This window comes from Callorhinus ursinus, unplaced genomic scaffold (genome assembly GCF_003265705.2).
Source record: "Callorhinus ursinus isolate GAN/ISIS: 27379988/994484 unplaced genomic scaffold, GSC_fseal_2.0 scaffold5, whole genome shotgun sequence".
Lineage (NCBI taxonomy): Eukaryota > Metazoa > Chordata > Mammalia > Carnivora > Otariidae > Callorhinus > Callorhinus ursinus.
In genome coordinates, this window is record NW_027397067.1 from 27,078,854 (window position 1) to 27,105,294 (window position 26,441).

Genomic DNA, 26,441 nt, shown 5'->3' on the forward strand with positions numbered 1-26,441 from the left:
CTTTCTTTTTCTTTTTTTTTTAATATTTTATTTATTTATCAGAGAGAGAGAGAGAGAGCACAAAGCAGGGGGAATGGCAGGCAGAGGGAGAAGCAGGCTCCCCGCTGAGCAAGGATCTTGATGCGGGACTTGATTCCAGGACCTTGGGGTCATAACCTGAGCCGAAGGCAGACACTTAACTGACTGAGCCACCCAGGTGTCCCTGACTCCTCCCTTTTTCAATACAAGCACATTTCAGAGTCTTCTCAGATCTTATGTGCTCAAATGACATTGGCCTTCAATGTCACATAATAAAAAAGCATACTTAACCCATAGTGAAATTATGACAGGGGTATAGAGGGCATGAAAGATAGTGAATAAATAATACCATCTACTACAAAAATGCTCTCCTGTTCTATGCAGAAGTTTTAAAACAATTGATCTGCAAACCTTAAGAAACAAAAGCCCACATGACCTTTATTTATCTTTCAGTTTATTTTCTGCTGCTTTCTGTTATACCTTAGTAGGAATTGTAACAAATGAATCATAACACTTTCATATGCATACATCTTTTTTCTCTCTTTTGAATGCCTTATCTCTTCTGTAGGAAACTGTTCTCGTCCCTGATTACCCAGCTTATTGTTAACTGTTGCTATCCCCAGATATAAAGCATTTTCCTGGCCAAAATTAATAAACATCAAATTTTGAAAGCTAATGTCTCACATGTAGGCATGGATACATTCAGTTCATCCAGTGAAAGATAAGCCCTATTTCATCAAAAGTCTGTAAAGAAATGCTGCTGAATCTGATTTTGTCCACTCTGATTCAAGAATGTTGATTGAAGGAGTTAGATTGGACATAATTTTTCCCAGATTTTAAAATACTATATTATTTCCCGAAAAAGGCACATCATGAGATAACAGTGGTGTAGACTTTACAGTTAACAACCATAATTTATTATAAAAAAGATAATAAATGACATTCTGTAAAGTTTTCATATTGCTTTTTCATTAGGGAAAAACTCAAAGACTATGTTCTGTGGTTTGCATTCCTCTTCTTCTGGTCTTATTCCTGTTCTAAACTGTACTGTGTATCTTAAACTGTTGCTGAATCATACTGTGCTACATTGCAATGTTGCTTTCTAGTATCAGAAATCTTATTATTCATTTTCTACTCATATACTTGCTTAAAAAACAGATTTTAAGTAGGAGATTTAATCATTTCTACAGCTAAAGAAGCATCCCTCATTCCCAATGATTGCAGGAAAACATTGTCTTCTCAGCTTTTAATACCCCTAAGGGTACCCTACTCTGTTAATTTTTCTTAAGTTGTTCTAGATTGTAAGACTCTGGTAAGGCTAGTTTACTCCCTAGGCTGTGTTCTTTGCTCCATATCATCAGACCATTTGTATTGTACTCGCCCAGTAAGGAAAGGGGTTTTGTTTCATTGTCTTTGGGAAGAGGAGTAACTTTGTATCAGAGCTGAATATCGTTCTGGATGGAACTGAAATGTGGATGCTACAGTACTAGTTAAGTAAACAATGCCTTGGCAGCTCAAGCTTTTCTGTTTCTATGTTATGGTCACTGTCTAGGAAATTACATATACGTCATACATACAAAAGATAGGAAATTCAATCTGTGCTTGTAAGGAACTTCTCATGGTAGATGACAGAACAGCAAAAGCAGAGGTGTGCTTGAAGATGGCTCCCACTGTAGAGACTGGGTTGTTTAGCACTTCTTTCCAAATTCCATGTTCAGTGACCATGGTAGGGGTATTTACTCATGGGAATTGGCAAATGCTTCAAACCAGTTTTTTTTTTTTTTCCAGAGAGCTAGTTTCCTAGTATACCAGAGCCAAGCCTTGCACTTATATATAAATCTTTATTACTTTTCTTATTATTGTCAGATTTGTAAGTTCCATGTAAATTTTATTTCATCTAATTCCTAGTGTTTTCTGTATTTTTTTTTAAACTCAACAATTTTTATTATAACTCAGGTACTTCATAGAAACAGGAAATGTAGCAAATGAGTCAGGGTAGTATGAAAAATGTTTTAAAACTGCAGGTGTGTACACATGGCTGCATTTACTTCGGGCACAGGCTCCCCCACATCAGGCACAGCAACTGCACTTGTCTGATGCGCCTTTGCAGATGCAGCCCTGGGCACACTTGGCACAGCCCGCGGGACAGCAGGAGCAGCAGCTCTTCTTGCAGGAGGTGCATTTGCACTCCTTGCATTTGCAGGAGCCGGCACACGTGCAGGAGCCACCGGTGGAGCAGGAGCAGTTGGGGTCCATTTCGAGTTGAGTCGAGTCGAGTCGAGGACGGAGGTCCAAAGCAGGCGACACGGAGAGACACGGCTGCGAGCTGGAGGCGTGGTCGTGTTTTCTGTATTTTTTAATCACACATTCTGTTTTTTCACTTAAGATAATCACATGACCAAAAATTTTTTTTCTTTTTTTCTTTCTATGAATACTTAAATTCTTTTTTTTGTTTGTTTTTTTCTTCTCAGGATTCTGTTCATATAAAAAGATTATGATATAATGTTATATATTTCAAAATTAAAATGAATACCTAGCTTGCTATGTAATGTTACATTAAAATGTTATGTATAAACATTCAATAACTGTTTATTAATTCCAAATGTTAGTTTACAGGGAATTTTAAATGCATCTAAAGAATTTTCTGATTTATATGCAAAGATAGAAACTGGTTAGCTTCAAAAGACTCTCTCTTCCCCCAGAGAATCTAAATCTTAAGAAAAAAAAAAAATAGGTAAATAATTTTTCTATTTGAAATTACTTAAATAGAATCTTACCCAAAATACTAAATATCAAGTTTAAATATATGTTATTCAAGAGTAGATCTGTAGCTATAGGTAAAACTAAAAAATCAAGATTATAAAAATTTTGGAGATTTTTCTGATTTTCTTGCGAGGGCTGTGGTGCTGTGCCCACAAACTGTACTCAGGACTTGAAGGATGTAAAATATTTGTCACAGTGCCCAGCAAAATATTTAGTGGCTTAGGATCTACAATAATTATAGGTAATTAAAAATATAAATTAATATTGTTGCAGAACATCTCAGTTTCTAAAAAGTAGTGACAAAATTTTATCCTTTTTTATACACAAACTCTAGAGTAAACTAAATCATCTTTATTCTTTCATAAGTAGAATATGATATTAGAAATAATTATATTAGATATGTGCTCCATAATGTTTCCTGTGTTAGGGCTTTGTATATGTGCATTTATACTTCCTAACAATTGTCTTTTTTTTTTTTCCTTCCTAGCTTCAGAGTCTTCCTCCTCTTACCCTTTATTCAGATTAAATTTCAAAGTGGGAAAAATCCAGGTTGTGGCCCTTTAATAGTGGTGTAGCTTTGAGCAATTTGATTTATGCTCCCTTTTCTCCATCGATTTAGTTAGGAAAACAATACTATTTACTCCAAATACTGCTGTGAGATTAACTGAGAACATGTTTATAAAGTATTTGGAGATTGCTTTGCACATAACTAATATTTATCAAAGAGATATTAGCATTATCTTTTACAAACCACCTTCTCTAGTTCTTTCCCTTAGGTCTTCCACTGATAATTGCTCTTGTTTTCTAATATCAGAGTATTAATTTAACTACCCTACTCTGTTAATTTTTCTTAACTTTTTCTAGATTGTAAGACTCTTGAAGGAACAAGAATTGTTTTTATATTCCTCACAGAATCCCAAATCTGTAATGCATTGTAATGTTAGAAGTAGATTTAAAAAAAATTTTGTTGTTGATGGGGAAGCTATTGATAGAGGGATGGGGGAAGAGTTATATGTACTTTTCATAGACTTATGAAAAGATTTCATATTTGCACGCATATATTCTTTTGCACATCACACCCAGCTATACAGCACTTATATTTCTTGTGCATGTCATTTGTAGTTTATTTTCAGAATTCTTGAGATCTGAATGCCTTATATTATGTAAATTAGAATTGGTTTCTTCAAAATGGAAAATAATACATTGGAAAAAATATAGCATATAGTAAAATTTAATAGGAAAGCAGACTCTTTATTATTAGGTTTTTGTTTCATTGGTAGAAATCTTTTTTTTAACCATTTATTTAGTTATGCTTAAGTAGGTAGGTTACTTTCTCATTATATATGAAAGGCTTAACCTTTTCAAATGTTTTGTGTTTCAACACAGCAATTCTTGAGAAGCTGAAATTTTAACTCAATAAGTGTACAGTACAGAAGACAAACACATAAATCAGTAACAATTTAAAAAAAATAAAGGTTAGTGTTGTCTCTGTGATGATCAAATGAATGGAAGCCATTTATGTCAATGACAGTGTTGTGTTTTTGAACTAGCTCCTAATTCCTTTGTTTGCCTCCTGCTTTTAAAATTATTCCTGAAACAAGTACAGTGGCAAGCTAATTTTCTATATTCATTTACATAATTGCCATCATAACTTCTTTTATCTTCCATCAATTTACAACTAACAGCTCAGAATGTTTCTATACAATTATTGTTTTTTACTTTATGTTTCTAAAGAACTATTGAAAGGGTTGATGATTTCAGGCCTTATCCTTATAAATATTAACCTAGAACAGAGCAAACTGGTGTCTTCTCATGATATGATCACTTAGAATAAAGAGAGAAGTCATTTGAATGCTTAGTATAAAGAGGAAAATTTATTTTAGGAACTCATAATGGCATGTTTTAACCAGATATTGGAATCTAAATAAGATTAGAGAACATGTATACTAAATGAAAGATATCTTTGGCTATGTTTTTGTGAGGGATTTAAGATACTTCAAAATTAAAAGAAAAAATAATAAAAGATTGAAAGCACTCATTGTCAATCTTGACCAAATGCTAGTATGTTGACTTCACCTTACTGAAAAAAACATTATGTTTTAGGTACATATAGGCAGCCATTTTAGTCAAAGATAGGATAGATAACATATTTTCTCTAGTTCACCATTTGATCTTCTATAAATTCATTGATTTTAGTTGAAAGGTTGCTTAGGGATTTGATTACACAGTGTAGATTCAGACTAAGCTGATGGAAAATGAACTACCAAACACAACGTGGGATATACAAATTTCTGTCAGATTTGCAAATATAAATATGATAGAGAAATTAAGTAAGTTCATATAATATAAAATGTATACAATGAATACATAATATGTATATAATGTATATATATTTAATAAGAGTTTAATCTTTCATAATACTTATTTAAATACTTATTTAAATAAATGCTACTACATTCTTCTGATGATCAATTGAGATATGTAAAAATAAATACATTGTTTCAGTATTTGTTCATAGAACAAACAGCAAATCCAATTCCTAGAATGCATTTTGAATAAAATTATTTGATTTATGATTTTTCCATTACCTTATAATATTTTATCCTGCTTCATTTATAGGAGAGTATGCATTTCACCATTTAAAATGCAATTAGAATACTAATGTTTATTATAGGCCTATAATTAATATAATTTATATATATTTTATCTAATTCTCACAAAACACTGTGAGGTGTTATTATTATACCCATTTATAAATTAGAAAGCTAAGAGTCATAGACATTAACTCCCTGAAGATTATTCCTCGTACATGACAAGGCCAAGATGTAAACCCAGGTTATGTATTTCTACAACCCATGCTGTTTCCATTCCAGTATATTACCTCTCATTGCTCAATAATCAGCATTATTTAGGAAATGAATATTATGCTTCAGTGAAATAGTGCTAGCAATTTAAAAATGAAATTGAAACGCAATAGCACAACTTGGCAAGCATATCTGGAGTAAAGTGTACATTTCAAATTATACCACTCTTTAATCAAAGCAAGAATAAAACTACATCTCCCATAATTTAGATAAAGAAATCAAGTATTCCAGTGCCTTATACTGGGATGGGGCAATATCCTCCAGTTTATAGTACACAGTGTATATACTTGCTTTTTCCTAAGCTAGTATTCATGGGTTTACTAATCAAGGTGTGTTAATGTGAATAGCTTTTCTCCACTGATCCACTTACAAAATTTTGTTTCCTATCCCCACAAGTTTAAATTTTGCTGATCTAGGGATCTTAGTTTCTAAAGATAGAATGCTTCCTCCAAGGGACACATAATGATTGGGTTACTTTAAACTGAAAGTGGAGACTGCTATTTGGCTCTTTGGGGTTCTGTATGCCAATAAATTATAAAGCAAAGTAGTGAGTTTGTACTGGTTGATGTGATTAATCTTCAATTCTAGGAGGGACTTGGGTTACTACTGCACAATGAGAATAAAAAGAGGATTATACCTGGAACTCAGAAGTTTTCCTAGGATGCTTCTTAGTATCTTAGTTTTTATTTCTCTAATTTAATTCTGACACAATCTCCTTTCCAATATACTACCTCTCATTTCTCAACAATGATAGGTACTTAGGAAATAAATGCTCATACTTCCATATCTTGTGGATCAAGTCAATAGAGAACTATAACAACACAGTGCAAGTAGGGCTGAACCAAGTCAACAATTCAATTCAGACTATTAGTTTGAATCACCTCAGTATGCAAGGAACTTTGAATAACTGAAGACAAAGGAGAAAGAATGGATAGAGAAAGAAGTTAGGTACGTATCAGCTACAGTCATGTTGCTACTTGCAGAAATGAAAACTATACATTATGTGTATTTCTTCCGAACTTTTATAATTATATTTACAAATTTAGTAACCAATTATTTTTCTCTTTTCATCACTATTCTCCTACTATCTAACATCATATTTGTAAACACTACGGGATTTAATAGTTCAATTTTTTAGTTATAGGATCTCAAAGAGGGACTGTCACTCAGCCAGAAGAATGGACATTAATTAAAAAATGGACACAAAGACATTGGATCTATCGGAGGAGAAGGTTAGCATGCTTTGGTTATATTCAGGACAGGTATATAATATTAGGTTGAAGCATAACATTATTATCATTTTTATTTGGAAATTAAGAATGGTTAAAAGAAGGGTGTTTGGGTGCCTAGTTGACTGTGTTAGCTTTATAAACTGTTGACTTGGGTAAACTGAACTACATTTTCCAGAAATATTTCCTTTTATGTTTTTGCTTGTATTTGCCTACAAGAGATATCAGTGTGAGACTTGGAAAATAAAGCAATAGCTATGTTGGCTCTAGGATGGCTGATAACCATTTCTTCGTAGCTCATCAAAGTTTCTGCACTTTTTGGGCGCCTGGGTGGCTCAGATGGTTAAGCGTCTGCCTTCGGCTCAGGTCGTGGTCCCAGGGTCCTGGGATCGAGTCCCGCATCGGGCTCCCTGCTCTGTGGTGAGCCTGCTTCTCCCTCTGCCTCTCTCTCTCTTTGACTCTCATGAATAAATAAAACATTTAAAAAAAAAAAAAAGTTTCTGCACTTTTTCTTACATTGTTGGCATCGGCAGCCCAGCCCAGACCTTCAGCCCCTGCTGTCAACATCTCAGCTCTGAGCCGGGAACAAGTTTTGTTCCTTGGTAGAATGACAGCTCTGTCTACAAGTCATCCATGGCAGTGGGATTAAAGGCTTGGAAATGAGAAGAGGCCAATGTGGGTTCCCATGTGATACAAACACAGGTTTCAGTTGTCATTGCTCTTCTCTACTTGTCCATCTTTCAAACCGTACTACCTGTCCTGTGTCTTCAGGTTCAGTAGTAGATGGAGATGGAAACATTAGACCAAGACTATGATATCAGCTATCACAAGTGCATAAAGTCAAAGCCCTATAGTAAGTCTCTTATTCTACAGCATCACGAGTAGTTTTTATTTCTCTAATTTAATTCTGACACAATCTCCTTTCCAATATACTACCTCTCATTTCTCAACAATGATAGGTACTTAGGAAATAAATGCTCATACTTCAAAGGCATATTGTCATGACAAAAATTTTAAAATTAAAAAATAAAATATATCAAAATTAGACATATGGTCTTTTATAAGTATATTTCAAACTTCACCACTTTATAGCCAGGATGAGCTAAATATCTCTAACCCCATCTCTTCCATAATTTGATGTAGAAGAATCAAACCTCTTAGAAGAGATTTTTCATTCTTTGACCACTTCATTATCATAATATCATAATGACATTATGCATATCATTATAGTGCTATGCATTATAAGACTAAAATCGTCTCTAGAAGTGATTTCATCTAATGGGTTATAGTAGGGACTTAAGATATCCAAATTAAATCAGTTATATGTACTGAAATAAATGGATGTGAATGAATGATGTTCTGTGGCATTACTAACACCTATAAATTGTTTCAGAATTTACATAGAGAAACTATACAAATATTTTCTCATATTATGTAGACTGTGAGTGAAGCCCAGCATTGGCAAGGCTCTTACTATTGAAATCTATATAATAGCTTATTTTAAATTCAGTGTTATCTTCCATTGAACTCAGACAAAAATAATATAAAGGCTATGCATAATAATTACAATTTTATTTTATCTTTTATTTTTTTCTCCTAGCACCAAGGACATGTATCTAATAATTTTGAATCTGCAATTGGCGAATTATGCAAAAACAACCACTTTATGGTCAGTTAAAAGAGAGAAATATCTTTTGCACCACTTAAAGCATTTAATGTGCAAATATATAGAATTATTCAATTCAAGGAAAAACTATAATAAATAATTTGGATTATTTTAATATTTAATATTTTAAGACATTTTGTATTATTTCATAAAATAAGCTTTCCTTTGGAAAAAGAATAAAGTGAGTTATATAAAAGTATAACAATTTTTATTTCATTTTGTAGAGGTTATATTCCGTTCTTTTTTCATGGCAACTAAGTTTTGTGTACCAGAGACACTCACAGATATTTTAGTTTAATTATGGTTTTGTTTTATTTTGTTTTTATTTCTGAAGGAGCACACATGCACACATACATACATATACACTCTAATTAAAGCCCTCTAACTTTTGTATGTTGTATATCCTGCGTCTGAGCTGTGTAATTTGAAATTTTAAATTATTGAAGAAGTTTGTTTTTTAAATTACTGACATAATAATGTTTATTAATGGCTACTATTATTTGATTATGCCACAACCCTGTTAGCATTCTTCCATGTTTTCTTCCCGTCACTGCCAAAATGAAATCTAATCTTAATATGGTGTGTAAGAATCTTCACAGTTTAACTCCTGCCTACTTTTCTGAACGCAGGTAATCCCACTCTGAACAGTGGTTACAGGATTCTCAAATTGCATTAAGTAGTAAAATGTGAAACCAACAAAGTAGTAAATAAATTATGGCAATCAAAAGAAAACTGGCCATTTATCTGTCAGAATTCAAAACAATGATTCCATGTGCTACTTCTCTTATTTAATAGAATAGTGAATATTTGGAAAACCTACCAAAATCGGTAGGTATATGATTGGTATATAATTGGTATATGATTGGTATATGATAGATATAAAAATAAAAGTCAGTTCTATAAAGTACATAAAAGCAGCTTTTTTTGGTCTTAAAATTAGTTTACTTTTGAACATTTCAAACATACCCAATAGTAGAGATAATAAAATAACAAATCACCATGTAGCAGCTTTTTAAATTCAATTCAATCTCTTTTTTTTAAATTTTCTAATTTTTTTGAGGAAAGTTAAATGTTCATCACAGAATGGCATTTGTCTGAGAACCAGTGAATGGTAACCATGGCCAAGAGCTGCTCGTTCATAGGATCTGTTGTTTACTGTGTTATGAATGTCTTTTCTCAATTATTTTGCTTATTAAATATTACTAATCCTTCAAATTCAACCTCACACTTGAAAGCTTGCCTGGACTATTGAAAGGATTATGTATTTCCTTCTTTAACCTCCCATAACAATTTGAACACATGTCTAGCATAATGATAATGGCTACCATTTATTTAGTGTTTAGACTATAAACCAGGCATTATACCAGATGTTTCCATTCAAACTCTCATTTAGTACTCAAAGCATAAAATGAGATAGGTGCTGTCATTTGGTTTCCCTGGGGGAAAATAGAAGTTTACAAAGGTTACTTTGCATGAGAATACATTCAGAAAGTCACTAAACTGGTTTTTGAATAATCCAAAGTCCAGCTCCATTAAAAGTCGTCTCATATACTGCATCTTCTAGCCTACTTCATGGTGTTACAGGTTTTTGTAGCATTTCTATTTTCTGCATTAAGAAGACAGCTTCTTGACTTTAGGTACTGCATTTTTACGATTCTTATACCTAGCATATTGCTAGAATATAGTAGATAGTTCTGGGTATGTCATTATTAATCAGAAGACACAAAAAGAGTTAAACACTATAAACTTTATTTTTTATTAAGATTAATTCACATACCATGAAATTTATTCTCTTAAATTACAATTTGGTGCATTTTAGTATATTGTTGTACAATCATCACCACTATCTAATTCCAGAATATTTTAATTACGCCCAAAAGAAACCTGTACCCTTTCGCAGTCATTGCCCATTGCTCCTTTATCCTCAGCTTCTGGAAATACTAATCCACTTTCTGTCGGATTAAAGCCATAGGGCTTTAACCATTCTGGATATTTCATATATGTGGAATCGTACAATAGTTTTTGTACTACCTTCTTTCACCTAACATAATGTTTTCAAGATCCATCCAGATTGTAGCATATCAGTACTTCATCCTTTTTTATAGCTGACTAATATTCTATTGTATAGCTTTATAAATAGAATAAATAGTTAGCTTTATAACCTGAAAACATGAAACCAATTCAAGAGGCAGTGTTTATATGGGGTCAAAGGATTGCAATTTGTGATACAGAGATGCAGGTAGAAACCCAAATTAGTGTCCTGATTGCAGGGAGTGGACTCAGGGTTTTTACGGGGGGAGAAAAGAAAGATTAGGTTAGTTGCTTTAAAGAAGAGCTCATTGGTGCTGACAAACAGGGCTAGATTTGTACTTCAATGATTGGTCAGGCAAAGGGTTTACTAGGCAAAAGATCACTTTCATCAGTCTCTTCACATGGGATTTGCATGTGCTTGCTGACTTCTTAGAATTTTGGTGATTTGGCCCAGGTCCAGTCAGTCTCTGACTGACTTATTTCACTTAGCATAATACTCTCTAGCTCTATCCTTGTCTTTGCAAATGGCAAGATTTCATTCTTCCTTATGGCTGAGTAGTATTCCTGTGTGTGTGTGTGTGTGTGTGTGTGTGTGTGTGTGTGTGTGTGTAAAACACATCTTCTTTATCCATTCTTCAGTTGATGGCCATTTGAGGTGTTTCCATAATTTGGCTATTGTTGATAATGCTGCTACTATCAACATCAACATGCATGTAGCCCTTCGAATCAGTATTTTTGTATCCTTTGGGTAAAAATCTAGTAGTAGTGTAATTGTTGGATCTTAGAGTAGTTCTATTTTTAACTTCTTAAGGAACCTCCATAGTGTTTTCCAGAGTGACTGCACCAGTTTGCATTCCCGCCAACAATGCAAGAGGGTTCCACTTCCTCCACATCTTTGGCAACACCTGTTGTTTCTTGTGTTGTTGATTTTCGCCATTCTGACAGGGGTGAGCTGATAGCTTATTGTAGTTTTGATTTGTATTTCCCTGAAGATGAGTGATGTTGAGCACCTTTCTTTTTGTCTGTTAGCCATCTGTATGTCTTCTTTGGAAAAATGTCTATTCATGATTTCTGTTCGTTTCTTAGCTGGATCATTTGTTTTTTGGGTGTTGAGTTTGATAAATTCTTCATAGATTTTGGATACTAACCCTTTATCAGATATGTTATTTGCAGATATCTTCCCCAATTCTGTAGGTTGCCTTTTAGTTTTGTTGATTGTTTCCTTCCCTGTGCAGAAGATTTTCATTTTGATGAAGTCCCAATAATTTATTTTTGCTTTTGTTTCCCTTGCCTCCAGAGATGTATCGTAGAAAAAGTTACTATGGCTGATGTCAAAGAGGTTACTGCCTATGTTCTCCTCTAGGATTTTGATGGTTTCCTTTCTCACATTGAGGTCTTTCATCCGTTTTGAATTTATTTTTGTGTTTGTTGTAAGAAAGTGGTCCAGTTTCATTATTTTTCATGTTGCTGTCCAGTTTTCCTAACACCACTTGTTGAAGAGACTGTCTCCTTCCCATTCGATATTCTTTCCTGCTTTGTTGAAGATTAGTTGACCATTTAGTTGTGGGTCCATATCTGGGTTTTCTATTCTGTCCCATTGATCTATGTGTCTGTTTTTGTGTCAGTACCATACTGTTTTGATTACTACAGCTCTGTAATATAAATTGAAGTCTAGACTTGTGATGCTTCCTGCTTTTCTTTTCTTTTTTTTTAAGATTGCTTTGGCTATTCGGGGTCTTTTGTGGTTCCATACAAATTTTAGAACTGTTCTAGCTCTGTGAAAAATGCTGTTGGTATTTTGATAGGGGTTGCATTAAAGGTGTACATTGCTTTGGGGATATGGACATTTTAACAATATTTGTTCTTCCAATCCATGAGCGTGGAATGTTTTTCCATTTCTTTGTGTTATCTTCAACTTTTTTCACCAGTGTTTTATACTGTTCAGAGTTACAGGTCCTTCACCTCATTGGTTAGATTATTCCTAGGTATCTTATTGTTTTTGGTGCAAATGTAAATTGGATTATTTTCTTAATTTCTCTTTCTGCTGCTTCATTATTGGTGTATAGAAATGCAACAGATTTCTGTACATTGGTTTTGTAGCCTGCAAATTTACTGAATTCTTTTATCAGTTCTAGCATTTTTTTTGGTTCAGTCTCTGGGGTTTTTTATATATAGTATATCATTTGCAAATAGTGAAAATTTTACTTTTTCCTTACCAGTTTGAATGCCTTTTATTTCTTTTTGTTGTCTGATTGCTGAGGCTAGGACTTCCAGTAGTATGTTGAATAAAAATTGTCAGCCTGGACATCCTTATCTGGTTTCTGACCTTAGGGGGAAAGTTTTTCTCCAATTAAGGATTATATTAGCTGTGGGTCCTTTATATATGGACTTCATGATGTTAAAATATGTTCCTTCTGTTCTTACTTTGTTGTGGATTTTTATCAAGAATAGATTCTGTAAAAGTACAGAATGCTTTTTCTGCATCTGTAGAAGGATCGTATGGTTCTTATCCTTTTTTAAAAATTAATGTGGTGTATCACACTGATTGATTTGAGGATATTGAACCACCCTTGCAGGCCAGGAATAAATTCCACTTGATCATGTTTAATGATTCTTTTAACATACTTTTTAGATTTGATTTGCTAGTATTTTGTTGAGAATTTGTGCTTCCATGTTAATTAGAGATACTGGCCTGTATTTTTTTTTTTTTTTTTTTAGTGGAGTCTTTGTCTGGTTTTGGAATCAAGGTTATACTGGCTTTATAGAATAAGTTTGGAAGTTTTCCTTCCATTTCTATTTTGTGGAACAGTTTCAGAAGAATAGGTATTCATTTTTCTTTCAGTGTTTGGTAAATTCCCCTGGGAATCTATCCAGCCCTGACTCTTATTTGTTGGGATATTTTTTATTACTGATCAATTTCTTTGTTGGTCATGTGTCTGTTCAAATTTTCTATTTCTTTCTGTTTCAGTTTTGGTAGTTTATATGTTTCTAAGAACTTATCTGTTTCTTCCAGATAGCTTAATTTAGTGGCATATAATTTTTCATAATATTCTCTTATAATTATTTGCATTACTGTGGTGTTGGTTGTGATCTCTCCTCTCTCATTCATGATTTTACTTATTTGGGTCCTTTCTCTTTTCTTTTTGATAAGTCTGGTAGGGGTTTATTGATTTTTCTTTAAAGATTTTATTTATTCATTTGAGATAGAGACAGAGAGAGCACAAGCAGGGGGAGAGGAAGAAAGAGAGGGAGAAGCAGGCTCCCCGCTGAGCTGAGAGCTGGACGCGGGGCTCGATCCCAGGACCTGAAGATCATGACCTGATCCAAAGGCAGATACTTAACCATCTGAGCCACCCAGGCAACCCGATTCTGTTAATTCTTTCAACAAACCAGTCCCTGGTTTCAATGATCTGTTGTACTTTTTTTGTTGTTTCTACATCATTTATTTCTGCTCTGATCTTTATTATTTCCCTTCTTCTGTGGGCTTTAGGTTTCATTTGTTTTTCTTTTTCTAGCTCCTTTAGTTATAAACTTAGGTTGTGTATTTGAGATTTTTCTTGCTGTTTGCGGTAGGCCTGCTTTGCTATATACTTCCCTCTTATGACCACTTTTACTGCATCACAGTGGTTTTGGACCATCTTGTTTTCATTTTCATTTGTTTCCATGTGTTTTTTATTTCTTCTTTAACTTCCTGGTTGACCCATTCATTCTTTAGTAGGGTGTTCTTTAACTTCCATGTACTTGTAGTCTTTCCAAAATTTTTCTTGTGGTTGACTTCAAGTTTCATAGCGTTGTGGTCTGAAAATATGCATAGTATGATCTCAGTCTTTTTGTAGTGGCTGAGGCCTAATTTGTGACCTAGTATGTGATCTATTCTGGGGAATGTCTCAGGTGCATTCAAAAAGAATGTATATTCTGCTGCTTTAGGATGAAATGTTCTGAATCTATCTATTAAGTCCATCTGATCCAGTATGTCATTCAAAGCCATTGTTTCCTTGCTGATTTTCTGCTTAGATGATCTGTCCATTGCTGTGAGTGGGGTTTTAAAATTCCCTATTATTATTGTATTGTTATCAATGGGTTTATGTTTGTTATAAATTGTTTTATATATATTTGGCTGTTCTCAACTTGGGGGCATAAATATTTACATTTGTTAGATCCTCTTGTTGGATAGCCCCCTTTATTATAATATAGTGACCTTTGTCTCTTGTCACAGTTTTTGGTTTAAAATCTAGTTTGTCTTATATAAATATTGTTACTCTGGCTTTCTTTTGATGTCTATTTGCATGATAAATTACTCTCCATACTCTGACTTTCTTTTTTTTTTTTAAGATTTTATTTATTTATTTGACAGAGAGAGAGACAGCTAGAGAGGGAACACAAGCAGGAGGAGTGGGAGAGGGAGAAGCAGTCTTCCCGCTGAGCACGACCCTGGGATCATGACCTGAGGCAAAGGCAGATGCTTAATGACTGAGCCACCCAGATGCCCCATACTCTCACTTTCAATCTGCAGGTGTCTCTAGGTCTAAAATGAGTCTCTTCTAGCAGCATATAAATGAGTCTTGTTTTTTATCTATTATAATACTCTATGTCTTTTCATTGGAGCATTCAGTCCATTTACATTCAGAGTAATTATTGGTAAATATGAAAGTTAGACCTTAAAATTTATCAATAACAAGAAAGAAAAAATTTGTAACAATGTGTGGAATTGAAAATTAACGAGGCTCATTATGGTGATCATTTTGCAATATATACATTTATTTAATCTTTTTGTTATATACTGAAACTGATATAATGTTATACATTATTATATCTCATAAAATATATTATTAGCATAACATAAAAATATAGCCTCAAGCTTGCCTGAAATCCTTTTCTTTGAAGTATTATTTGTAGTGGCAATAAATGAATGGGTAAACTATTGAATTAATACATGTTAACTTTGTGTTTCACATGTGAGTTTAAATATAAATATGAGATATATTCCTCCACTTACTGGTCAATACAAAGCATGTATACATGACAAGTCCATGACAATCAGTGTTTTCTTTCTTTCTTTCTTTTTCTTTTTTTGAAGGGCATTTAAAAATGAGAAACCCTAGGACTCATATAACAACAAAAAAAATAAAATGCTTTACTTTTTACCATTTTCTGTGCTTTATCCTTGTTTTGAGGCATAATAATATATTGTTTTCAAAGTTCCTAATAAAATAATAATAACATAAAACACGTTTAATATTTATAATCAGTGTATTTGATACTATTAAGTAATTTGCAATAAGAATATGTACCTATTCAAATTACTCAGATGAAACAAGATAAAGACCACAGTTTCCAACAGGTTCATGTATAAATGTTTCAGATGGGTTAAGGCCACCTAACTTTTCATTTGCTATAGACTGATGGATATAGACATGAAACATCATTTGAGATTTTACATCATTCCAAAAGAAACCAAATGAATGGGAGAAAATATTTGAAAATCATATATCTGATAAGGAATTAATATCCAAGATACACAAAGAAGAAATACAACTCAGTAGCAAACAAACAAAATCATTAAAACCTGGGCAGAGAATCTGAATAGATATTTTTCCAAAGATGGCCAAAAGGCACATAAAAAGATGTCCAACTTCAATAATCATTAAGGACAGGCAAATCAAATCCACAGTGAGATATTACATCTGTCAGAATGGCTAGTATCAAAAAGACAAGTAATAAGAATTGTTGGCAAGAATGTGGGGAAAAGAGAACCCCTGTGCCCTGTTGATGGGAATGTAAATTAGTACATCCAGTATGGAAAAACAGTATGTACATTCTTCAAAAAATTAAAAATAGAATTGTCATATGATCCAGCAATTCTACTACTGGGTATTTATCCTGAGAAAATGAAAATACTAATTTGAAAATATATAGGCACTCTCATGTTCACTGCAGCATTAAATACTACACACACACACACACACACACACACACACACAGAGGAGTACTCTTTAGCTATAAAAATGAAGAAAATCTTACCATTGGCAACAACATGGATGGACTTGGAGGGCATTATGCTAAATGAAATAAGACAGGGCAAGTACTGCATGGTTTCACTTATATGTAGAATCTAATAGAAAAAAATATAACCAAGCCCATAGATATAAGAGAAAAGATTAATGGTTGCTAGAGGGAGTAAGAAGGGAGGTGGACAAAATGGGGAAAGGGGATCAAAAGATACATACTTCCAGTTATAAAATAAATAAGTCATGGGGATGTAATTACTGTGCAGCATGGTGACTACATATAGTCAATAATACTGTTTGCATATTTAGAAGTTTCTGAGAGCAAATTTTATTAAAAGTCCTCATCACAACAAAAAATTTGTAACTAGAAAATTATAATTCATATTTAAAAAATCATTTGAAATTCAAATTGATGTCTTGATCAAAAACAAAAAAATATATTACTGCTTCTCTGTATTTGCTGCATAAAATTATAATGAAACACTTTAATATTGCTCTTTGTAGTGTAAATAGGTGCCTCGATTCATGTATTTGGTTATGAATTCCTAAATTTCAGTTGAGTTATATACAATTATGTTCTGAACATTTATACTAACAATTTTTTATAAAAAGATATTATTTTGCTAAATTAATGATTACCATCGTCAAAAACTTGACACCTAAGTGAAACTCAGTGGCCCCTTACTCACTTAGAGCTTCATCCTGCTATTAGCATCGTACACAAAAGTCTCACCGCATCAAAAGCAACAATATTTTAATGGTTCGGACCATTGCTCATTCTGTGAAATGCAGAAACATGGGACACTATAGTTACAATTCTTGAGTTACACTAAAATTGATTAACTGTGACATTTGGAGGATTCTTAGACCTATTTATACAGAGGCAAGGGAACTGATAACTTTTATCACTAGTCATCTATCTTGTGCGAAGATTTCATCAATGAGAGTTATTTCTAATATCTCTTATGCTAATTAAAATCTGGTGAAAATATTCATGATAATAGTTAAAGACATAAATAACAATCTCTGGAGTGTATTGTATCCTGTTTAGAGTACCTGCTAATTAATAGTATGTGGATTTAAGATTAGAGCTACCTTGTGTACAGATGGATACATCACACTCTTTTACCCAGGATTTTTTGTGTGTTTTTTTTTAAGTAAATTACCATATGGATAATATAACAGCATATCTACCGAGAAGTGCATATTTGATGTTCTGCCCGATTCTGATAACACTCTTCCAATTTTTCTTGGAGCACTGTCCTCCTTTGTTCTTATTCCATGTGGTGAAATCGGCTCTACTTGTTCCCACAAGTGGATTTGTGAACCAGGCTTTGCCATTTAGAGTCTCTGATTCTTCAGAATGTGATGATTTATTTAAAAAAAGACATATGCTTATGGTTAAACCAAGCCAATCAGAGCCAGAGGCTCAAACCCAGAACTTTGTTGAAACTGCTGAGAAAGCGAGGTTTGTTTTATTTTTGTCATTAAATTGCTGTTGTGAGGGTGTAAGGGGGAAAGCAGAACTTAGAAGTGCTTTAAGGAAAAGTCTTCATGGCATCAGTTGAATGATTATCCAGTGAGGCTGGAAATGTTGGAGTTTTTATTGACAATGAGACAATATGTTCTGGATTCATTATATGTGGTATAGATATACATATGCACATAAGTCCATTTTATATACAATACAAAGACATATAATGTATATGCAAATCGATGTTATAGATGCAATGTGAATAGTTGTTCAAACACGATTTGGCTGGAATTTACAATTGCCCTGCTGGGATTGAGAAATGTCAGCCAGCACCAGGCAAAAGGAGAAACCAAGTCTCCTTCCAGATGACAACCAGGGAACACAGGGTTAGTTCCCCTAAATGTTTCAGCATTATAGGACTATAGGCCTTCCAGTCTCGCTTTCTCCCTAACTTTGGTTCTGGCTTTCAGAAATCACTCAATTTAACTTGTTTCAGTTCCCTCTTCAGCATAAATATGGGGTTGGATGAAATGAATGTGAAGGCATTTTAGTTCCATAATACAAGATGAGCAACACTTAAAGAGTATATAAAAGTAGTGAGGGTCGACCTTAGGAGATACAAATTATTGAGCCCAGGTGTCAAAAGCTGAAGTCAAGTTCAAATGCTAAAGTCAAGTTCAAATGCTAGATTGGAAGGTTTGTTGTATGAATTAAAAATGTGTATGTGGTAGAAATTATTGTCACATGGAAGAAAGGAGAAACCTGAAATCTAGTCTTAATTTTGCAGCTAGCCAGGAGTGTGCTGAATTTTTCAGGCTCAAGTCTCTTATCAGTGAAGTGAGAAGAAATGAGCAGCATAATCTGGAAGCTTCACACACATTTGCTTTTCTATGAGGGCAAACCTGGCCAGTAATGTATTGCACTGGGCAGCACCAGCTTGGGGAGCAAGTGAACGATAGCTGATATGATCTCTTAATCAATGGTAGCAAAGTGATGTGAGGTTTAGTCATTCCTTGGTCTGTTTCTCTAGGCGTAGATAGATACTTATTATTTACTTGAATTGTTTTTTATATATAAAACTTGTCCTCCCTTTCATAAAATGTCATCACAGCCATATATCTAAATCACCTCTATGCTAGCTTTGGTCAGCATTTCATTGATGACCTCCACCCTCTCTTTCTAAGTGTTATTTGTATTATATTTCCATTTATGTCTGTAACATTTTAAAGTAACTCAGATTAGCTATCAAATCTCTTCTCAAAAACTCTTTTGTAGAGAAATCTTAACTTTCAGCAAATGGAAATATACTATTAGGTGAGAGGTAAAGTGTTTGATGACCAAATATCATATAATTTTTTAAATCTGTGGAACTATTTCCTGCTATTCAAGGAGGTTTTATTATTTTTATTATATTTACTATTATATATTATCATATATTAATATTTTTGTTGTTAAGCAAAACATAGGAAATGATGAGACATAAAATATATTTTAAAGTTTTCTAAATTTTAACTTCAAATTTGGTTTAAAGGGTAAGTAACATTACCAAATACCTATGTCAAAATATTTTAGTCATTAGTTCTAAAATCATGTTTGCTACTAATATAAGTCAGCCAGATATACAAGTATAACTCTCATAATGCATTGTTAAAAATTAAAATTATATATGAAGGTAATAGACTCTAGAATTGTCAATTTACATAGTGATTAGATGTAGTAATATGCTCTCTAATTAGAAACTATTTAAGAATGGAATTGTGTCAATGTTCCACATATTAATGGTTAGTGCCAATACCTTAAAATGATGTTATAATTAACAACATAGCCTAAATTAAAGATAAGCCATTTTTGAAGTAAATATCTAACAAACAACACCCAATTCCACAAGTATGTGAAAACCAATGTTCAGGTATGTTCATTACAGTGACTTTATTTTTTAGATAGTAAAATGAAAATTTTTATTTCTCCATAGTTTGTTTCATTATAGATATAGTCCTACTAAACATATTTTCTTTCCATACCATTATAGTGACTTTTTAAAAATAAAAACTTGCAAGAAAATATATGTCACCAAATATGGTACTGTTTAGAAAAATCTATGGTGCAGTCATATAATAACCATGCATAGGCATTTAATGCGATGTGGACCTACAAATTGTGATATAGGAGAATGTTAAGTATTAAAATTAGTTCTGGAGAAGTAATGATAAATAATATCATAAATATACAGCAGTTACTAGGTGCTTACTATGAGTCAGGTGCAGTACCACAGTCTTCTAGATATTACCTCATTTAATCTTCACATCATTGTTAATTAGGTACTACTACCATCCTTTTTGTACAGAGAAAGAATCTGGAGCTCTAAGAAAAGAAAGAGATTAAATAATATGCCCAAGGGCACATGCAGTATATCACTGAACCCTTGTTTCTAATATCTCTCTATCATCTGTCTATCATCTATCTATCATCTATCTATCTACCTATCTATTTATCTATCTAGCATCTATCTATTATCTATCTATCATCTATCTATCATCTATCTATATCATCTATCATCTATCATCTATTTTAATTGGCAGTATACTGTTTGAATACGAATCAAATATGGAGCAAACATTTGGAGATGCATTAAGATGATAGCTATGCAGGATGAGTGTGTGTGTGTATAAAAGTTGCAGTCAACAGTTTAGTGATTAACTCTCTATAGAAAACATGCACTAAATTCTGTCGATCAGGGTAAATATACTGGCAAAATTTTTGACCTCTAAAAGAAAATGGAAGAAAATGGAGAAAATTTTAGCTTTGTGGGACTTCCAAATATTACAGCGAGAAATATTTCAGCCTCCAGATTGAGACTAATGACTATTCCCCATATCTTAGTTAAAATTGTATTTCCTTTTCTATAACCTTCTTATGGAACATAGTTTGATTAATAGTCATAGTACTATTTAAAAAAGAAATTAGAAAGCAACTTCAGTAAATTAGCTTATAATGCAATTTTTTGGCCTTTTATTTAATCTTACTTATCAGATATATTAATATGAAAATGGGACAGTCAGGAAATGTATAGAAAAAGAACTGCTGTGAAAAGAAGAAAACTAATTTTTATGCAGAAAGAACACATAATTTCTAAAGCAGTAATAAGATAAATTAATGTTAAAGATTAATCAGGGAAATTTTCATTTAAACAAATTTCTTAACACAAAATTATGAAAATAATAGTATCTTACAAGTGTCTGTGGCTTTACAGTTTTTAGTACCTATTCATATGGTGATGATTTTTTAAAATTTGATTTTTAACCCCCAAACTGTGACACGATGGGACTGCAGATGTGTTTGCGTGTTCCAGCTGAAGAAATCAGGGCCTGGGGAAATTAAAAGATTTGCCCAAGGTCAAAGAGCTGGGTCTAGGGGCCAGAGCTTCCCAGTATCTACTGTTGTTTTTAGCATACTTCACTGCTTCTCATTGGAAATTATGATACAGAAATGTTGTACCAAAGAGAATACTGTCAAATTTAGTAGAAGCTAATTAAAGTGCAAAGTATTCTTATTATAAGATTTGATAGCAATTTGTTTTCAGTAGCAAGTTACAGGTAATTTTGCAGTTATCTAAGTGGCTTTTATTTCTGAAATTGTGTTGTACTGACTGCTATTTTCTTGCTCTTTGCATTCTTTGTCATTTTTAATATCTTTAGTGATTTTGAAATATTTGGTGCTGGATCATTCTGCTGCAAATATGACCTGTCATTCCAACAAATGGACTGATTGAATCTGTCACCCTGGTGGGATTTATAGTAAATTCACCACAGCACAAGTTAAAACCATTAGAAATTGCATTGGCTTAAATGACTGAATATAAGAGCTCTTGATTCTATCAGCAAGATAGCTTATATTTTCCCTCCAAATGACCACGGAGAATCCTAAAATAATATCAATTTTAATGGGCATATGTTGCTGTGTTGATTTCTGTTTCAGATCAGTAACATGGTTTTGGCCTCTAAGATCTCTATATTAAAATTAATGGGAAGGATTAATGAGATTTTGTACTGCAAAGTATTTTGCTTTGAAAATAATATATATATAAAATATTTCTTTTGAATTTTAATTATGATGTATACACATACATTAATGTGAATTAGCTACTTTTTATTGTACATATAGGGTTCTTTGAATCATTTATTTAGCTTTCAGACTGTCCCACAATTGAAATGGAAACGAATTATTAATCAAGACCTACACCCTAGAGTAAGTTCTCAGATATTGATAATTTGGAAAATAATCCAATGGTTATGGTGTTATTGTTCATATACTACTTGCTATTCCAAATAAAATATTTTGAGTCATTTTCATGTCTAAAATAAAAGAAAAAAAGCAGGCTTAATTTCTCAATACTTAATACATAAACATTTTTTCTCAAATATGAAAACAATTTATTATTTCATATAGATCAAATGTATTTTGTTTTATGTTGTCTGTCTCCACATACATGATCACCTGTATTTTTTAGACTTTTCAGATTGAATGTAGTCATGTTTCACAGTATATTTTACTTTGTTAACTGAACAGTTCAATTTGATACTATCCCTATCTGAATACTAAAACTATAATAAAAAACCATTTTAATAGTCTTGTAAAACAGGGCACATAAAACAAGAACATTTATTTTAGTTGAAGACATGTGCTAATTTTTTATTGAGAAATGCATTAAACATTGATACATCCAACCTCTGATTGAACCTTCAGACTTGTCACATGTAGGGGCCGTTGAAGATTTATTGCACAATATAAAATTAGGCATATATAGTAAACTTGATAGTAAATGACCTTTGCAGACAGGAGACTGCCACAGAGAAAAGTTGCACAATAGAACGGGATTTGAAAAACATATTTAAAGACATTCAAAGATGAGTGATGGAAGCTGAAAAACATAAAGAGAAAAAAATTCTCCAGTGAAAGAGATATACAGAAAATGTACTTTCTAAAATGAATAGATGTTTTTAACATCCCTAATTTATTTGTTATACAACAATCCACTAAAGAACAGATGTTTAACTCCAAGATATAAATATGCCTATTTACTTATGTCAGTTTACTAATGAAATATAAATATGAAGAGACCTGTTTAATCCATAAAAAAAATACAAGTTAATAGAGCAATAAAGACTCACATAAGGATGGATATCATACGTCAAAAGCAGGGCACCCTGTGATGTGACAAGAGGTTGATTTCATTGTGAATTAAATTTAGTGCAGGCTTCATTCTGTTGTCCGCCCATTTTGCTCTCTTCTCCTATTCTCTCCTCTTCCCCCCCTTCCCCTCCCTTTCCTCTCTTGCTTTCCAGTCCAATTGCCAGCTTCTTGGCTTGAAGGAAAGTGCTCTTGGTTTTCTGCAACTCAGGTGATCTCTTTCTGTGTATGTATCTCTCTCTTTCTGTCATTCTGCATGGTTCCCGTTTTGAGGAATGTAGCTGGATTATAGTTTGTGAAGTCCCAGAATGACTCACAGAACTTTCAGCTCTCCTGCCCCACCTGACTCTGAGAGCTGAGAACCCAGAGTGCTGCCTCCACCTCTTGCTTTTGGTGTTCTATCTATCCATCCACCCATCCATCCATCCATCCATCCATCCATCGTCTATCACTTGTTTATTTAATTTTTTCAGTTTTATTGAGATATAACTGACAAGTAAAATTGTATATTTGTGATGATTTGACATATATATACTTTGTGAAATGATTATCAAAATCAGGTTAATGAACATTCATCTCCTCACAGTTACCTGTTCGTGTGTGTGCATGTGTGTTGAGAATGGTTAGGGTTTACTCTTTTCGTGAATTTCAAGTACCTAGCTATAATCATCATGCTACGTACTGTACATTATATCTCCAGACCTTATTCATAGCATAACTGAACATTTGTACCCTTTGACCAGCATCTTTTCATCTTTCCATCCCCCGGCTCCTGATAAGAATCATTCTAAACTCTGTTTCTGAGTTTGACTTTTTTTTAAAGATTTCACATATAAGTGAGAACATGCAATATTTGTCTTTCTATGTCTGGCTAATTTTATTTAACATAATTCATCCATGTTGTTGTAAATGATAGGCTTTCCTTCATCTTCATGGCTGAAAAGTATTCCATTGTGTTTATATCTATATCTACATATCTATCTGAATCTATCATTTATCATCTATATATCAATCATCTATCATCTTATTCATATATATCCATTTATAAAAATATACAATATATATTATACTAATTGTAATTATATCCATTATATTTTCTATTATAATAATATCTATATTTTTATATCTCTCTATATAAAACATCTTTCTTATCCATTCATCCATCCACAGATACTTAGGTTGTATCTTGGCCTTTGTGAATCATGTTACAATGAACATGGGAGTGCAGATATCTCTAGATACTGATTTCATTTCCTTCAGATATATACACAAAAGTGTAATTGCTGGATCATATGATAGTTCTATTTTTAATTTTTTGAGGAACCTCCATATTGCTTTCCATAATGGCTGTACAAATTTACTTTCCCACCATCAATGTACAAAGTTTCTCTTTTTTCCACATTCTTTCCAACACTTGTTATCTGTTGTTTCCTTGATAAAAGCCATCCTAACAGGTTTGAGGTGATATCTTACTGTGGTTTTGATTTGCATTTCCCTGATGATTAATGATGTTGAGCACCTTTTCATGTACTTGTTGGCCATCTGTAAGACTTCTTTGGAAAAATGTCTATTCAGATCCTCTGCCCATTTTTTAATCAAAAACCTGTTTTAGGGGCACCTGGGTGGCTCAGTCGTTAAGCATCTGCCTTGGGCTCAGGTCATGATCCCAGCGTCCTGGGATGGAGCCCCGCATCAGGCTCCCTGCTCCGCAGGAAGCCTGCTTCTCCCTCTCCCACTCCCCCTGCTTGTGTTTCTGCTCTTGTGCTCTCTCTCTCTCTGTCAAATAAATAAATAAAATCTTGAAAAAAAAACCTGTTTTAACTAATGAATTATATGATGCCCTTATATATTTTAGATATTAATTCTTTATCAGATATATGGCTTGCAAACATTTTCTTCCATTTCATAGGTTGCCTTTTTGTTTTGTTGATTGTTTGCTGTGCAGAACTTCATTTTGATGTAGTCTCACTTGTTTAATTTTGATTTTGACATCTCAGCTTTTGGTATCATATCCAAAAATATCATTTGCAAGAAAAATGTCAAGGAGCTTTTCTCTGTTTTCTTCTAGGAGTTTTATGGTTTCAGATGTTACATTTACATCCTTAATCTATTCTGAGTTAATTTTTGTGAGTGGTGTAAGATAGGGATCCATTTTCATTCTTTAGCATTTGAATATCCCATTTTCCCCAACACCATTTACCGAAGAGACTATTGCTCCAATTGTGTTTGGTTTTGGTATTTTAGAGATGTTACTCCACGGTTTTCCTGCTTGCACTGCTTCTTCTTTTTTTTTTTAAGAGGTTATATTTTATTACAAACTTAAGAAAAACCATATAGGCAGAAAATAGTTACATTTTTTACAACGTTCATTTCTTTCTTGAGTTCTCTTCACTACTGAGAGAAAAAGAATATTTTCTTTTTTTTTAAGTTTTCAAATTCCAGTTAGTTAACATACGGTGTAATATTAGTTTCTGGTGTACAATATAGTGATTCAACACTTCTCCACAGCACCCGGTGCTCTTCACAGCAAGTTGCTTGCACTATTTCTGATGAAAAATCTGTTGTTATCTTTAATTTTGTTCCTCACTGTATTACACTTCATTATTTTCTGATTGCATTTAAGATTTTCTCTTAATCGTTGGTTTTCATTATTTTAATATGTTGTGATTTGGTGTAGTTTTGGGGTTCATTGAACTCCTTGAATCTGTAGGTTTTTTACTTTTTGTCACATTTGAAATATTGGGGCATTATTTCTTTAAATATTTTTTCTGTCCCTACAGCTCACCCTCCATATTTAGGGGCTTCAGTGATGCCAATATTAGGCCATTTGATGCTGTCCATCAGCTTCCTGGTGCTCTTTTTTTTTTTTTTAACAATATTTTCTTTCTGTGTTTCATATTGAATAGATGCTATCTTCGGGTTCAATAATCTTACTAATCTTTTCTTCTGCAATATCTAAGTTCCACAAATTCCACCAAATACATTTTTCATCTTGTATATCATAGTTTCAATATTTAGAAATTTGACTTGTGTCTTTTTCATATCTTTCATTTTAGATATGAAAATCTCTCAATTTTTCAGCATATGGAATACAGTTAGAACAACTTAACTGTACATATTTGTCTGCAAATTCTAACATTTATGTTAGTTCTGGATTGATTTCAATTGGTTGCTTATGGATCATATTTTCCTGTTTCATTG

At 33.0% G+C, this 26,441-nt stretch overlaps 1 protein-coding gene across 1 annotated transcript; it reads right to left on the minus strand.

The window, feature by feature from the left end:
• Nucleotides 1–1,987: 1,987 nt before the first annotated feature.
• On the minus strand, nt 1,988–2,310 carry LOC112823625 (metallothionein-1). The gene has a single exon (XM_025871467.2). The coding sequence runs from the start codon at nt 2,272–2,274 to the stop codon at nt 2,089–2,091; it is 186 nt and encodes a 61-aa protein (XP_025727252.1). The 5' UTR covers nt 2,275–2,310; the 3' UTR covers nt 1,988–2,088.
• Between the last annotated feature and the right edge of the window lie 24,131 nt (nt 2,311–26,441).